Source organism: Strix aluco, chromosome 5, assembly GCF_031877795.1.
Source record: "Strix aluco isolate bStrAlu1 chromosome 5, bStrAlu1.hap1, whole genome shotgun sequence".
Taxonomy (NCBI): domain Eukaryota; kingdom Metazoa; phylum Chordata; class Aves; order Strigiformes; family Strigidae; genus Strix; species Strix aluco.
This window is the reverse complement of record NC_133935.1, coordinates 43730887-43747140: the sequence shown is the minus strand read 5'-3', so window position 1 is coordinate 43747140 and position 16254 is coordinate 43730887. Positions and strand designations below refer to the sequence as shown.

Sequence of the window (16254 nt, the reverse complement as noted above, 5' to 3'; positions counted from 1 at the left end):
GTCACCCTTAACCTCTTGTACACCATAAAACATGGAACCTCATCTGGTAATTTCTGCAGCAATCATAATTTTTGCTTGAACTACAGACTCCTTAGAAAGGTCTGTGAATTTCAAGCCTCCAGGTTGTTTAGAAAATTGGTCAACTGGTTAACAGCATTTCCATTAAAAATGGATTATTTATAAGCTAAATACGCCCAATTTCAAGTTACAACTGTTGGATGTAATTTGGTCTTTTTCATTTCTTTTGGTAATTTTTCCTTCTCTACTGGAAGTATCTGCAGGTCTTTGTCTCATTTTGATATGTATGCCCTTTATGATAGCTTTGTTGAGATTTCAAACAGCATTTGCTTTTCCACAAAAAAACCTGCAAACCCAACACAGAATCATCTAGGTTGGAAAAGAACTTGAAGATCACCTAGTCCAACCATTAACCTAATTAGAAATACTTCCTAATATCCAGTCTAAACCTTCTCTGGCACAACTTGAGGCCATGACCTCTTGTCCTATCGCTTGCTACTTTGTTAAAGAGAGTCATCCCCATCTCTCTGCAACCTCCTTTCAGGTAGTTGTAGAGGGCGATGAGGTCTCCCCTCAGCCTCCTCTTCTCCAGACTAAACAACCCCAGTTCCCTCAGCCGCTCCTCGTACGACATGTGCTCCAGACCCTTCACCAGCTTCGTTACCCTTCTCTGGACACACTTGAGTAATTCAATGTCCTTTTTGTAGTGAGAGGCCCAAAACTGAACACAGTCATCGAGGTGCGGCCTCACCAGTGCCGAGTACAGGGGTAAGATCACTTCCCTGTCCCTGCTGGCCACGCTATTTCTGATGCAAGCCACGATACCATTGGCCTTCTTGGCCACCTGGGCACACTGCTGGCTCATGTTCAGCCGGCTGTCAATCAACACCCCCAGGTCCATCTCTGACTGGCAGCTCTCCAGCCACTCCTCCCCAAGCCTGTAGCGCTGCTGGGGGTTGTTGTGGCCAAAGTGCAGCACCCGGCATTTGGCCTTATTGAAACTCCTACAGTTGGCCTGACCCCATTACTCCAGCCTGTCCAGATCTCTCTGCAGAGCCTCCCTACCCTCAAGCAGATCAACACTCCCACCCAGCTTGGTGTCATCTGCAAACTTACTGAGGGTGCACTTGATCCCCTCGTCTAGATCATCAATAAAGATGTTAAACAGGAGTGGCCCCAAAACCGAGCCCTGGGGGACACCACTCGTGACCGGCTGCCAACCGGATTTAACTCCATTCACCACAACTCTTTGGGCCCGGCCATCCAGCCAGTTTTTTACCCAGCAAAGCGTGTGCCCATCCAAGCCACGAGCAGCCAGTTTTGCCAGGAGAATGCTGTGGGAAATGGTGTCAAAGGCCTTACTGAAGTCAAGGTAGACAACATCCACAGCCTTTCCCTCATCCAAAAAGCAGGTCGCCCTGTTGTAGAAGGAGATCAGGTTTGTCAGTCAGGACCTGCCTTTCATAAACCCATGCTGACTGGGCCTGATCATCTGGTTGTCCCACATGTGTTGTATGATGGGACTCAGGATGAGCTGCTCCATCAGCTTCCCGGGCACCAAAGTCAAGCTGACAGGCCTGTAATTTCCCGGATCATCCTTCCGACCCTTCTTATATATGGGCGTCACATTGGCCAATTTCCAATCTGTCGGGACCTCCCCGGTCAGCCAGGACTGCTGGGAAATGATGGAAAGCGGCTTGGCGAGCACCCCAGCCAGCTCCTTCAGCACCCTTGGGTGTATCCCATCCAGTCCCATAGACTTGTGTATGTCTATGTGATGTAATAGATCACTGACTATCTCCTCCTGGATTGTGGGGGGGTTGATCTTCCAGTCTGGGTGAGGAGGCTGGATTCCCTCAGTACAACTAGTCTTGTTATTAAAGACTGAGGCAAAGAAGGCATTAAGCACCTCAGCCTTTTCCTCATCACTTGTTACCATGTTTCCTCCTGCGTCTAGCAGGGGATGGAGGCTCTCCCTGGTCTTTCTTTTGCTGTTGACATACTTATACAAACATTTCTTCTTGTCCTTGATTGCTGAAGCCAGAGTAATTTCTAGATGGGCTTTAGACCTCCTGATTTCTGCCCTGCATAGCCTCACAGTATTTTTGTCATCATTGTGAGTCACTAGCCCCTTCTTCCAAAAGCTGTAAACTCTCCTTTTCTCCCTGAGTTGCAGCCAAAGCTCCCTGTTCAGCCAGGGTGGTCTTCTCTTACAGCTTCTCTTACAGCACCTGGGGACAGCCTGCTCCTGTGCCACTAAGACTTTCTTCTTAAAGAGTGCCCAGCCTTCCTGGGCCTCTATACCCTTCAGGATCATCTCCCAAGGGATCCTGTCAAGCAGGTGCCTAAACAAGACAAAGTCAGCCCTTTGGAAGTCCAGGATGTCAGTTCTGCTTAGCCCTCTCCTGGCCTCTCTAAGAATAGAGAACTCTATTATTTCATGATCGCTGTGCCCTAGTCGGCCTTCAACCACCACATCATCCACCAGTCCTTTTCTGTTCACAAAGAGGAGATCCAGCAGGGCACCTCCTCTGGTCGGTTCGCTCACCAGCTGGGTCAGGAAGTTATCTCCCACACATTCCAGGAATCTCTGGGACTGGTCCCGCTCTGCTGTGTTGTATTTCCAGCAGATGTCTGGGAAGTTGAAGTCTCCCAAAAGAACAAGGCCAAGTGATTGTGAGATTTCTCCTAAGTGCCTATAGAATATTTCATCCACCTCCCTGTCCTCGTTGGGTGGCCTATAGTAGACTCCTACTACAACATCTGCCCTGAATACTGTACATCATCTTCGTTCTGTCTCTGAGAACAAGCTGACAAAAGGTCTTCTCTTGTCAGTGTCAAAAGGACAAGTCAGTGGATGCCTGTGAGTATGGTGAGGTTGAAATGGTTGAAAAGTACCTTTGAGGGGAAGCATGTGATACTTTATTGGGCTTACTGGACGTACCAAAAAGTCTGTATTACATAAGTTATTTCCTACAGCTACTGAATTTGGACAACTAGTAGAAAAAGCTGCTTTGTGACAACTAGTCTGTATTAATGAGCTATTTATATCTGACAGAATGTGGTCATTCAATGTTGGCATTCTGAATATTTTTACATAAGAAGCTTTGACTAGCATGTGAGCAGTTACATGTTTGCATTGGGAAAACTGTTGGTGTCTATTTTCAAAACTGAACATCTGTATCATTTTCACAATTGTCATAACAATCCCTTTCCATGAAGTAACACTGCATGGATGTTGCCACATGCAGTAGGGATTCTAACCCACTAAAAATCTCAAACCTGTAAATGAAACTCAGTCTTGTTTAACAACCTGAGGAGATAAAACAGTTTTAATTTCACATGTGGAAGAAATATTATGAATGTTGGCTTTTACATTTTCATAGAAGATATCTCATTTAAAAGTTTCCTTCTTTGGGGACGGGGGTTATGGAGGAAACTAGGTCAGTTTTACCAAAGTGAAAAAACCAATCCAAATCTTGATGCATTATTAAGCTGTCCTTAAGGCAGTAGGAAAAAAACCAGCACAGGCCTGAAATGTTAAAAATGAATGAAGTATAATCACTGCAAGGGTATAATATTTTAATTTAGGGTGGAATACTTTATGGAGGGTCCAGTTAAAATGCCAAAATATTACTTGCTCCAGCATTTTTTCATTTTTTGTGTGGATAAGGGCGGTGCTCACTCTGCTCTGACAGTATGTGTGTTGCTGTCTGAAAGCTGAATTAAGTTTTGGTCCCTGAGTTCTTGCCATATGAGGCTGTGCCTGTCCAAGAAACAACCCAACAGGGGTTACAGGCTGGGGCCAGAATCTCTCTCCTCCCTTCTGCGTGAGCAGAAGAACATAGCAGATGTACCAGGAAATGCATACTGTCACATCCTCTGCACATATTGGATGAGTCAGTTGAAATACTCCTGGTGTTGCTGTTAGGACACACAAGACCTCTGTGCCCCCCCTCTTTTTCCCTCCAATGTCGATTCTGTCGGTAAACATCACTCTGACACTGTAAAGTCAATAGGAAGTTGCTTGGCACCTCCTTAAGAATAATGAAAAATAGACTTTTATTTGCAAATAAACATTACCCATATGAGGAACAATAAAAATATGACTGTGTCATTTAGTTTATTTCACGTCCCTTACACACTGTTCTGTACTCTGCTCTAAGTCAATGGCAACTATGATCTAGCATCGAGGACAGTTGTAGGTGTCTCAGAAATTGTATGATTTGCAGTCTCTAAACCTTAGCAAAATACTGTCCTAAGTGTGTCTTTTGCTGCTTCAACTGCAATATACTGGGATCAAAAGAAATAGCTACATGTGATTAGTTAATTCCCATAAGACCACTTGGAATTCATAACTTACAATTTAAAACTCTCTCTCTTAGACCTCACTGCCATTTACTTTTGAGTTCAAAAGTATGACAAGCATTAATAAACATTAATTTCCTCCACTTTATTAGTAAGTCTGTATAGCCTGTTGGGGCTGCCCTATACAACAGCCATACTCCAAACATTAGCAGATTTGGCTAAACCTTGCCAAAATCAGCACCTGGATGAAACTTGACATAACCTGAGCCCATCATGCAAGTTCATCTCCAGTGTTCCTATCAAGGTGAGAAGGTAGGGAGAAGAAAGGAAACTGCTGATGTTTCTTGATTTAAATACCAACAAAAAATGTAGCTAAAATGGGAGTTTTAAAACAGTTTTACAATTTCCTTTTTTTTCTGAAGGCACAATTAAAAAATGGAGATTGAGCAGCATTTCTTGAGTCTCATCAGTGACATCAGTTAAGCAGAAGCAGGGGGATACTGAGGCTTGACCAAGGCAGAAACTGGTGCAGTGGCTTCCAACAACCTGTCAGCATAAATATTCCTCAGTAGTTCACCTTGCGGCTGATTTCTCTCAAGAGGAAGAAGCAGGCTTGAGATGAACTGCAGGAGAGGCTATTCTGTTTATTCTTAAGAATTTTATGTAATCAAATATGATAGTGCAACAATAAACTAAAATGAGGAAACAAGGAAGATGCTGACATGCACAACCAATGTTCCACTGGAGTCACTTTCTGCAGCGCATGCAGCTGCACCTGTGTGCAGAACTAAGCACATCACCTGAGCACCACTCATCAGAGAGTTTTAGTAAATATGGTATAGCTATCCGAATAAACTGTAACATGAATGAGTCATTGCTTTGATTCTATACATTGCAGGACTCCTGTAGCACTAAAATATTTATCTTTTGTGAAAGGCACAACTACACAAGCAGAGCACAAATGTGCGTAGATATATGTGTGTAGATACATGGCTACATCAGTCAACTCTGAAAATTGATCTTTAATCAAAACCAATGGGAGAAAGCACTGATTAAAGACAAGTGATATAGTTTGGCCCCAGATTGTGGGGTACTACATCTGTGAAATCGATGTATTTAGCTCTAGGCAGCTAAAAAAAGTGACAACAGCAGCTGTTTTAAATATCCTGCAGTGAAGTCATGGAAGTCGTAGGAACTTAGTAATTGCACAGAGACTTAATAATGCCTTCTCTCAGATAATGCTTGGGCAGCTTGGTAAATTCATATAATTGCCATTAATGAAGGCCATCTGCTGAGTGACAAGGTAATCATTCCAAAAGTTCTCATTCATGCCATCCAGGGCTTGCAAGCAACAGAGTAATGCTTCAATCACTTATGGTAAAGTGGTAAATGAAGCTCCATTGTTTTTCAAAATTTGCGTAATTTCTGGCTACATTCACCCTAAAATATAGCACATATTTTAACACACTAGTATAATTTTGTAAAAAAAATATTTTCTGTGTTTACTGCTAACTTAAGCTTTTCTGCTGAACTTTCTCAATGCCTAACACTGCATGGTGGCAAGACAAAAAGCAGGAAGCCCATCTTTTGAAATTTGATTTTTTTTCTGCCCTGATTTACATGCATTACAAATCCTTCTCTCAACTCATCATTATAGATACAGTACTTGTAACCAGGAGAGGGAATGCAAAACTCTGTAAAACATGAAAACATTACTACTTTGACATACCAGCATCTCTGAAGGAAACTAAGTAATGTCCTTTTCAAACAGTGATGGAGGTACTCATTTAGTGGAAATTTTAATCGTTATTTTATATGGCTTTTCATTGCTGGGACAATGGTAATGGAAAAGGGACAGAAACGTACAGCAAAAGATTCTTGCAAATGTTACTCAGCCCCAGAATTCAGGTAAGCTGGACTGGTTCAGCTGACATAATAATACATCCCAGTATCTAAAAAAAGATAAAATGCTGAAACTTTACAATTAGCATCCAGGAATGCAAATTTTAATGAAAAGTTACAAATCAATCCATGCATAAGCATGTGAAAATCTGAATTAATTTGGTCAATTTGCACAGTTCCGTATTTGCTACTGCATGAGTGCTACTGCTAAATTAATGGTGCTGTAATTGTGAATAAGCTATTTGGAATACCAGAGCAAGGCATAACAAGGTATCACATTAGCCTAAGGAGAACTTTGCTTCCCAGTCAGTCTAATGGGGCATCGTGCTAATATAACCATACTGCTTTTATGACCTGAGCTACAAATCTGAGCTGATAAATCTTGCTCCGTTACTCATATGAGTTGTCCTATTGGCCTTTTGTTTACTAATTGCCTTATTAGGAAGTCCTACATACCACTTTTGCTTAAACCTGACTGACACCTCTGTTTGCATGGGTAAATGTGACAGTAGAGGACTTTAGATGTCAGGCTTCCTACTGAGTCTTAATCACAATCCTGTGCTATGAATTATAGCAGTAAGTCTTGATAGATTTTTTTTTTCTCCAAAGTTGCATTTTATAATTTAAAAACTTCAAAAGCTGGGCTTGCCCTGTGGAGACGAGAGACTGATTGGAATTGTATTTCTCCTCCTGTAATAAATATTCAGCTCTCAGTGATAAGAAAGAGTAACACAGGGCAGGATTTGAACTCGGGGGCTGCCCTCAGTGCCAACCAAGACAGTTTGGCCTGGCAAACCTCTATTTTTACAGGGAATAGGATTCATCAGGCAGAAAACAGTGGAACTCACTTTCAGAGGCTAGGTCTGGGAGGTGGAGGAACAGCACTGAATTGCAAACTGAACAAACAAATCTTGAGATTCTTGAAACACGATGAAACCAGGACTTTAAATGACCCCTACATTAAAATCCTAAATGAATAATTTTAATAAAAGAATTACTGAGAAGTTTCGCCTGATTCCAGCTAATACCCAGATCGTTATATTTAGTACAGTACTTTAAAATGGAGTATGCCACTGTACTGGGCCTTCTGCAGTGAATAAATAGCTAAGGGTTCCAGCCAGCCTCCTCCTGTCACACACTGCATCACAGTAAAGTAATGAGCATAGTATCACCAGACACAGCTTTCACCACCCAGCAGCCTTCCTCTGGTTCCCTAATATTTGCAAAGACATATATCAGGGTTAATAACGAAAAGCACAGGTAGGTAGCTTGAGGAAATGACCAGATAACAACACATTGCCTATCAGTAGCACTGCGATTCCAGGTGTTCAGTTCGCTAAGGCACAAAAATGAAAATTATTCATTAAAGGAAATCATTCCAGTATACCAACTAGGCTTGTTGAACTATCCTACCTAGCATATAGTGAAACTATGTTTTTAATATTATAGAACATAATCAAATACATCTCTAAAGTAACTGGGGGCCATCCAGACCTCATCAGAAATGGGTCACTGTTCTGCCACTGCTGGTTTTTTTGCCTGTAAGTCACTAGTGGTCTCTAAATGTTCAGGATACTCTGTCCACAAGATATTTTTATAGTAAGTTTAAAAGCTTTAAACTATTGAGAGTAGAAACTGAACTATTTTCAAAGACAGCATGCTGTTCCACAGACTAATTTCATACAAAACACACAACAGTATTTTGTGTTGACTGCTCCTCCTTCTAAGAAACGATTGTCAGTGACCCAGTCTTGCAAAAGGGCTCTTCTGTGATGACCTGGTATTTTCGTGGGAGTCATAAGATAACAGAATGAAATAGTGGTTATTTTTGTGTGTCTGGTTGCCATACCACATTTTTATAAAGACTTTCTGATCTAATTACTTTTGGTATTGATCAATGTTTCACCATATTTATCTACCAATCAGATTTTCTTTTAAATAATATCCACACAAAAAACCATTAGATTTAATCTTGGAATGGAAAATGGAGTAGCAAAGGAAGGCTGGGAGAAAAGTGAGATACACCTGAATTTTACATATTTAACATAAAGGAATAGAAACTTGAGAATCAACCTGAAAGAAAACTTCCACTCATCAGGAGATGCAAGGATTTATCAAGCTGTATTGTTACTCTCCTGGAGTTTCAGTACCGATTACCAGATGTTAACAGTAAATGAAATTCCCATAATCTGCTAAAGCATGTCACATTTTCTTGGTGATGACTAACTGGCTTTTGCTCAACTGTTTATTCTATCTTCTGTGCCTACAGTTCTTTAAGGTTTCTTGCCAGACCAGAAGTTCACCTTACCTTACAGTTCTCAACTTCCTTTTTACTGACTTACAACAATTAAAGTCACTTTATCAATTCAGATTGCCTAGTTTTATGTTGCTCATGAATATACCTTCTCAGTAGTTCAGTTATGCATTCACTTTTGCAGCCTTTCCCTTCATCTATTCCCGTAACCCCCTAGAAATCAGAAGACTATAACATAGCAACAGCTTTGAATAAACAGCAAGAACACATGGAAGGGGAAAGGACTTAATGGTATAATGGACAAGATTGATGAATCTTTTGCCAGGTGACAAGGCTATAGAAAGTTAAGTAATCTTCATGTACCTAGGGAGCTTTTGAAACAAGTAATTTTAAAACACAATTTATTTATTTTTTTTCAAAACGCAATTTTAATGTGACCAGACTACAGTTAACTTGTTTTCTGGTCTAGGGGGTCTTCAGGTGAAAAGGAAATACTGAGCCATTATGTACTTCAATTATTTCCATTATTTCCATAGCTAATATGTATTCTTGCCTAGTGCCAGACAGAACATTTCAGTTGGTGGTACTTATATTTAGCTAAGTGAGAACCATTAATCACCATTTCCTGACATAGCATCCTAGAAAAATGCCAAAGTACTTCTATTTAAATTTCATTCACTCAGTCACTTTAAAAAGATTTAATTTCTATGGGATATTAGTATGGGGATTTGAACTGGCAGGTTGATTTACTAAATAAGTTCCCATAAATACAATTCATTACAGCCATTTAATAGATTCCTATACATTAGATTGGAATGCATGTCATCTAATAAAATATCTTATACTAATTGATCATAAAAGTGACCTCCTGCTTCTGTAGTTAAAGAATTCCTACTTGTAGAGGGGACAAATCACATTCAATCAATATTGTGTGGATTACATTTTATCTTTGATTCCTTCACCTGCACTCAGCCCAGTACTGAGTTTCTCTGGGACATATTTTAACAATCAAACTCAATGGATAGTTAAGTGTCCATAATTTCTTAGACTGCAGTTTACAGGACTATAGGTGTCAGCCTTAATCTCTTTTACTAGATTTTCTGATGAAAGAAAATTAGGCTCAGATCTTGCATTACACAATGAACACACCTCACTGCAGATCTGAATCTCTGCATACATGTAATAAGCAGCCTCTTCCAGAATTTGCATACTAATACAAAGCCTGCCACTGCTCTTCATCCCATTTCGATTACTCCTACCTACTGTTCACACACGGTCTGCTTCACTGTGTTTGCCAAGCTCTTGTGTTCCAAACAACTCCCACTTTTCTCATTACTTCCAAATCACTGTCATTCCTTCTCTTGTAAGGTCAACGACTTTTCTCCTCTAGTCTATGTAGGTGCTAATAGAGGGAATTAAAAGCTAGTTGCCACACTCTCACTTCTTGCACTCAGGATAAGAGAAGATAAACAATGGGAGGGAGCATTTGCAGGGAGATTTCTGTCTAGGCTCAGCTATCTCAAGCTCAAATATGCTCAGAAAAAACTGTGCTGTTCAAGAAAGTAGCTATCAGTCTTTTATAAACTCCATTGTACATGAAGGACATGCAAAGAGGACATCCCTAATTAACAGCAAGACTTAGTTCAGATATCCTCCAAGCCCTTGCTGCAGTGCTTGGAGATGTCTAACAACATAACCTGATCAAAATATTCTGTGCTTTTCTTATTAGTTTATTTTTTTTAAATGGAAGAAATTATTTTCTGCAATTTTCCAACAACTCCTCGATTGGTGGAAAAAAACAGAGTTACAGTCAAAATAGTTGCCAAGGGCTTAATGTAAGTACTGAAAAGAGGAGCCACATGTTGAACAACCTTCAGTACTAGCAATATATATATGTCAATTCTCCCACTCTCCCTAGATGAAAAAATTTATTACTGGGCCTTTCATATTTGAAGATTTCTTCCAAGAAAAGATTTTACATACATAGTGGTGAATGGCATTAATAATTTTTTTGGGTGTAGAATTTTGTTCTCTGGTAGTGCTATATTAGATAGATAGGTTATATTATATAACTATAATATATTAGAAAGAAATAAATGTTTTTGTTATGAAGTTGGTAGAACTGATCTAACTGTTCATTCATTATTGCTTAATTCTTGTGTAACTAGCTTCAGGTTTCTTAAAGTGACTATGAATTAGACAGTCTGCCATGTGCAGGTTGTCTTTACACAACACTCTATAAAGACCTTTTGTGCCACTGAGATGATTTTGTCAAAATCTACTTTCAGTTCACTGAACTGAGAGTGCATTTGTCTAAGCCATTTTCCTACTTCCTAGGAAAGTAGGACCTGTACCTGTTTCAACAAGCTTTGTGTTTGCTTCTGCTATGACAATTTTCCAGAGATGAATATAAATTTGGTAAGATTTCACTGATGATGCTGCAAAGATTAAAAGCTGCCTTTAGCAACTAGATACCAGGCTCTGCTATCTGTAAAAAACCCACCCAACCCCACAGCTTTTCAATGCTCTGTGGTCAATTAAAGAAGCATTTAGTTGGTTAAATGAAAGGACTAGTCAGAATATCAGCTTTTCAGGGTACATAGTGCCATTATTTACTGTCAAGGAACACTATTCCCTTTAAAAAGCCTTGAAAACTGTCGTTTAATTAAGTGGAAGCTTCTCTCTGTTTCTCACATTGAAGAATATATTCCATAAAACAAAGAGTGTGTTGCATTTTGCTTATTAAACTAATGTCTGTTCCTCTCTTCCTTCCTTCCAGCCACCCAGCAGTCCACTGAATCAATGCGCTGCTGTTGCCTAGTTATTGGGAGTTCAATTCTGCTACCATCAAGGGAACATTAGATTCCCCATTGATTTCAGCGAGGGAGGATTAGTTCCAGGCAGTAGACAGATAAACTGAAACAGAAGTTCTTACAGATTTTCTGCTGAAAAGATGTTGCCTTCATTAGGGCATTTAGAGCTGCTTCTATCTGGCAGGCTAACAGCACTCTAGTAGGTAAGTCTGACACAATGTTGTATTAAGTCATGCTTTCTATCTAAGAAACTTCTAACAGAAGTATTTGTAATTTAACTGATTTAAAGATACTGCTTGTATGCACGTAGAAAGTGGGGTGCTTCTTCTCTAGCTTGACTAGAAGAAAACAATAATCATTATCTACTATTGGGCAGAGCTTAGGAAGGCCCTGACCACAGTTGGTGGGGTAATGATCACAGTTCTTAGCAACCTGACAAGGACTTCTGACTCGTGGAGCAAGCAAGGCCCACTGGGGACCTGACCACTGACTTCAACAGCAAGATTCCTGTCAGCTTCAGTTAACTTCAGCACTTGCACGATTTGTCTCTCACAGCATTCTGATTTTATCAGCACAACCCTATCACACATCTGAGCTCAAAGGAGAGGCATTTAAGCTTGCACTGACCCAACTTGGCATGTACCCATATCCCAGCACAGTGCTTGTACAGGTTAGCACAGACCCTGAAACAGCATGAGCAGAATTCTAAAGTACTAATTAATCACCCTTTCTCCTTAGCAAGGCTAATTGCCTCAGGCTTGATGCCTTGCTGACGCAACTGTTCTGTGTCTGCTTCTCAGTAACTTCAGCATTTTGCACGGTAGCAGGCAGCTACAGACACATCTCACATCCATCATCCTTTATACAAGGTAGTCCTGCTTCTCCAGCACTGAAAGGCAAATATACTTTTCAGACGAGGGGTATTATTCTGAGAAATAACTAAAAATCTCAATTTCATACCTCTCTGATAGCTGTACAAAACTCACTCTGCAGCACCTTCTTTAGGGACTGTAGCTTGTGTACTGGTACTTCTCCAGATTCTTGCAGTTTCTCCAGTAACTCAATTGCTCTTGCAACATCTGAGAGGGGAAAAAAAAGGAATACAGATGAGTATAGTGACTAATAAGTGACTAAAAGGGGCACGCTGATAGTCATTTTAAATTTAAAATCAGCTTTACCAACACATACTGTATTAATCTTGTGTTATACCAGCCTCAACTATGCAACTGCTGTTCAGAGATCCAAATCCCAAAGTATGGACAAACCACGCATGTACACATAGAACAGACACACACACAGAGTTCGGTCTTAGTTGCAAACATTCTTTGGGACAAAGCTACCAGTTCAAAGCAGCTAATCCACATTAGCAGACATAAAATATTTCTTACTTTCTACATAAGAGAAAGTAGCACAGGAACAGTACGGGTCCTACTTTCAGAAAGTCTGAAAGAATGAAGCTGAGTCCTTATGTAAGCACCCTCAGGATGACAACACCTAAGAAAAATATTTCATCTTCTCATAAATCTAAGTCTAAATATCAACTACTGATAAAGAAAGTCTTTTAGAGACAAATAAAGTCTGCTAGAGAAGAATGGGAAGTCTGCTAGAGAAGAGTAAATGTGTAAGGCTCTTGCCCAGGCCTCCAAAGACCTGATCTGCCACACAGAACCTGTATGACCCACAGAAATATGTGGAATAATATTTTTGGTGGCCTGAATCCTCCTTAAGCACCTATGTATTGTCAAGGGAAAGATCCTTGGAAAGCAGTCCAGAGGGCTTAAGTGAGTAGCCATACTGAGTGGTGAGTGAGAATCTGGTCCAGTTGAACAGTGCCCATACCCTCACTCTTGTATTTTTCCTCTTTAACCCTAGTTCCTAATTTACAGTTATTACTAAGATACATACATACATTCAGAAAAACCCCAACCCATGAGATGCCAAATAATCCTTTATGGCTGGGGACACAGGGGCACAAGAAATAGTGGCTGGCCTCATAGTCAAGCAAGGGACACACTGACTTACATGCAGGAGTGAACTGAGAGATGCATATCCTGGTCAGTCTTCAGGAGGATGTATCTTAAATAGAGGGTTTTCTCCTCCTGTGTCATTTAATGCTACCTTGCAGCTTTTCCTGTAAATTTGCTGGTATAGTTGAACCTGGCAATGCTGTTGTCTTGACTGTGTGATCATTCTCACATCTTCTAGCGTCTTTTGCATAGCTACAAGAGCCACTACTGGCCAGTTACACCACTCTACTAAATATAGGTCTGTATCCTAGTGATGAAATGAATGCATAGTACTAAGTGATAAAACAGTATTTGAAGCATTTTAATTCTGCACAAAAAAGAAATAAACACGCTCCCCCCAACCACACAACTCCAAAATTACTACAATGGCTAGAAGCAATAATTCTCCTTTCCGATGACAAAGATTGTACTGTTTGTGACTGGGATATTATGCTAATTGAAACTGTTCTTACAATCCTTGGCTTGTAGCTGAGCTATACCGACCAGATGTCTTATACAACAAAGACATGAGAAGTTTTCTGGAAAAAGAAAAGAGATTACAGTAGACGAGCTGCATTAGGAATAAAATCATAATCATATATTTGCATTTATAAAAAAATAATTATTATCCAGCTGCATCAGTATTAGGAAAAGAGAAAATGACACCTCAAAAAATTCACTATTTAATTAAAAGAGGCAGGCAACTGGTCAGCATGGTAGGTTGTGACGTAGTAGATTAACACCCAAACAATTCTCAAGGTTTTTCATAGGCCTCTGCCAAAAGACAGCTCAAAGTATGAGAAGAAGCATGGCAGAAAGCACGCAGTGTTTCTTTCAGAAGGATGTTTCCACTTACTGGGCTGTAGTTTGCATCGCAGAGCAGTCTTGGAACTCAGGAACCTTCAGATGAAACTAACGCTAACTCCACATTCAAAGACTGCACCCGTGCTTTTGCTCCAAGCAGTGCTTCAGCTGCTAGTGGGCATCCAGTCCATGTTACTAGATCACAGCTAGTCTGAAACAACCTCCCTGCACAATGCACACAATGTGGGTGTGAGGTCTTCAGCACCACCTCTTTTGCTTTCCTGCTCTGCCCCTCTTTCTCCACTCTACACTACCTGCTGGTGGAAGCATAGTATCATTCAAAAGGGATCATCTAAGAGACAGAGACCTTGGTGTGATGAGAAAGAGAAGGTGTGGATTAATGAAGCAGGCTTGTGAACTGCATGTACAGAGACAGCAGCTGAAGCTGTATTTGCAAATAAAAAGGGATGTGGAGGTGTACCAAGAAAGATCCCTCTAAAGCACTTACTGAAGTGATGATCAGAAAGTTATGAGATCTGGGAAATAATAAGGTCATGGAAACCAAGAAAAAATGAGATATTAGAAAGAAGAATATGACTGATGGCAGCTAATATATCAAAGAGGATGGTTTTGAGGTTTAAGAAGAGGTAAGTATACTCTATCAAGAACCATTTCAATGAAGTGCAAAAGAATGGCAATGCATTAAATAAAATATGATGCAACAGACAAACACAATTTTTAATGTTCTCAGTAACAATGTCACGGTGATTTTCTAACAAAACTATCGAATCATTTACCTCGAAATTTTTCTTTTGTATCTGCCACCCTTGCAGTTAGCTAAATACTAACTCACACTCCCCAGTTATTAGTATCAGTTGGTGCAAACTGGTATGTCAGACAGCACAAATCAATTAGATGATTTATCCTGAAGAAGCTTCAACAGCCTGCTGTAATAAATCAGATAAGGCCTCTGAAATTCATGTGATACATGATAGTTATTCAGATATTCTAAATCATACTGGGGTCTTTTCCAGTGCCAGTTCAGGTAAGTTTCAAACTGTCTTTCCCTCTCACCAGCTATACTTGCAGAAGGTCAGGGCTACTGATGACAGAAAGGTTGCTGTCTTGCAGTTGCTTAGAAGTTTCATCACCACACCTGAAAATTCTGTGAATCACCCCACATTTGCTGTAGTCCTGAACTAAATGATATTCAGTGAAAAATTTGTACTGATTGGGAAATATGTTCTGATCCAGGAGGAAACATAAATAGCTTTAGGTACATTAATCAATCTAGAAGAGTTAAGCACAGGTCTAAACACTTCCCTAGGGCATGGACCAGACTCTAAATGATAACTAATTACTTCTAAAGTGCCAAGTGTTACAATACAAATGATAAATTCATATTCTGGTTGAAAAGTCTGGCATGGGTGTTTAGTCTGTAGTCTTGTAAGGAAAACTGGGGACTAAGTTGTCATTTGCCAATACTAGATCACTTAACTTTGTGATTAAGTGGTTGGGAGTAAAGAAAAAGCAGAATATTCCAAGAGCATTCTGACTTTCCACACCTCCAAATTCATCCAACATGCTAAAATACATGAATGTGGTTGCCCAAGATCTTGCTGTGATTTATTATTCACCTATCATATCTGTTAACAAGTCTTCTTTCATCACAATTAGGCCCATAGCTTGCTCAATTCAGCAATGACTTGTGGGATACTGCTCACGGTAGAGAGAATACAGACAAATAAAGAGCTTCGTGGGATAAAATTACAGAATGAAAACGAGGCATGTGTTCAGGGCCAAAGCTGTTTGTTACCAGCTGATGCTTTGTCAGGAACTAAATATAACAGTTGGTACAAAACAGAAGATTTTGAACAGACTACAAATGGATAAACATGAGTGTATAAAATATGACCTCATGTAATAAATAGGCTGTATTTCCTTCCATTAATAACTCTGAAGGGGAGACTTGAACAAACAATTGCTTTAGGACAGATTAAAAAGTTAAATTTATCAGTGCACGAGAAGTTAAGTGATGCATAGGCTTTTTGCTGATGGTTCACTCAAGGTGAGTTCCAGCTAAAACTAAATAAGTGCTTGCTCAAAGAAGTGATATGACTGGCAATGAGGAAGATTTCAAAGTTACATT

General features: G+C 40.0%; 1 protein-coding gene across 2 annotated transcripts in view; it reads right to left on the bottom strand.

The window, feature by feature from the left end:
- LIN7A (lin-7 homolog A, crumbs cell polarity complex component) overlaps positions 1 to 16254 on the bottom strand; it is a 51169-nt gene that overhangs the window by 19256 nt on the left and 15659 nt on the right. For both annotated transcript variants that reach the window (XM_074827141.1, XM_074827142.1), the window contains exon 2: positions 12256 to 12374. In XM_074827141.1, the coding sequence (XP_074683242.1) occupies positions 12256 to 12374 (119 nt within the window). The remainder of the gene's footprint in view (positions 1 to 12255; positions 12375 to 16254) is intronic.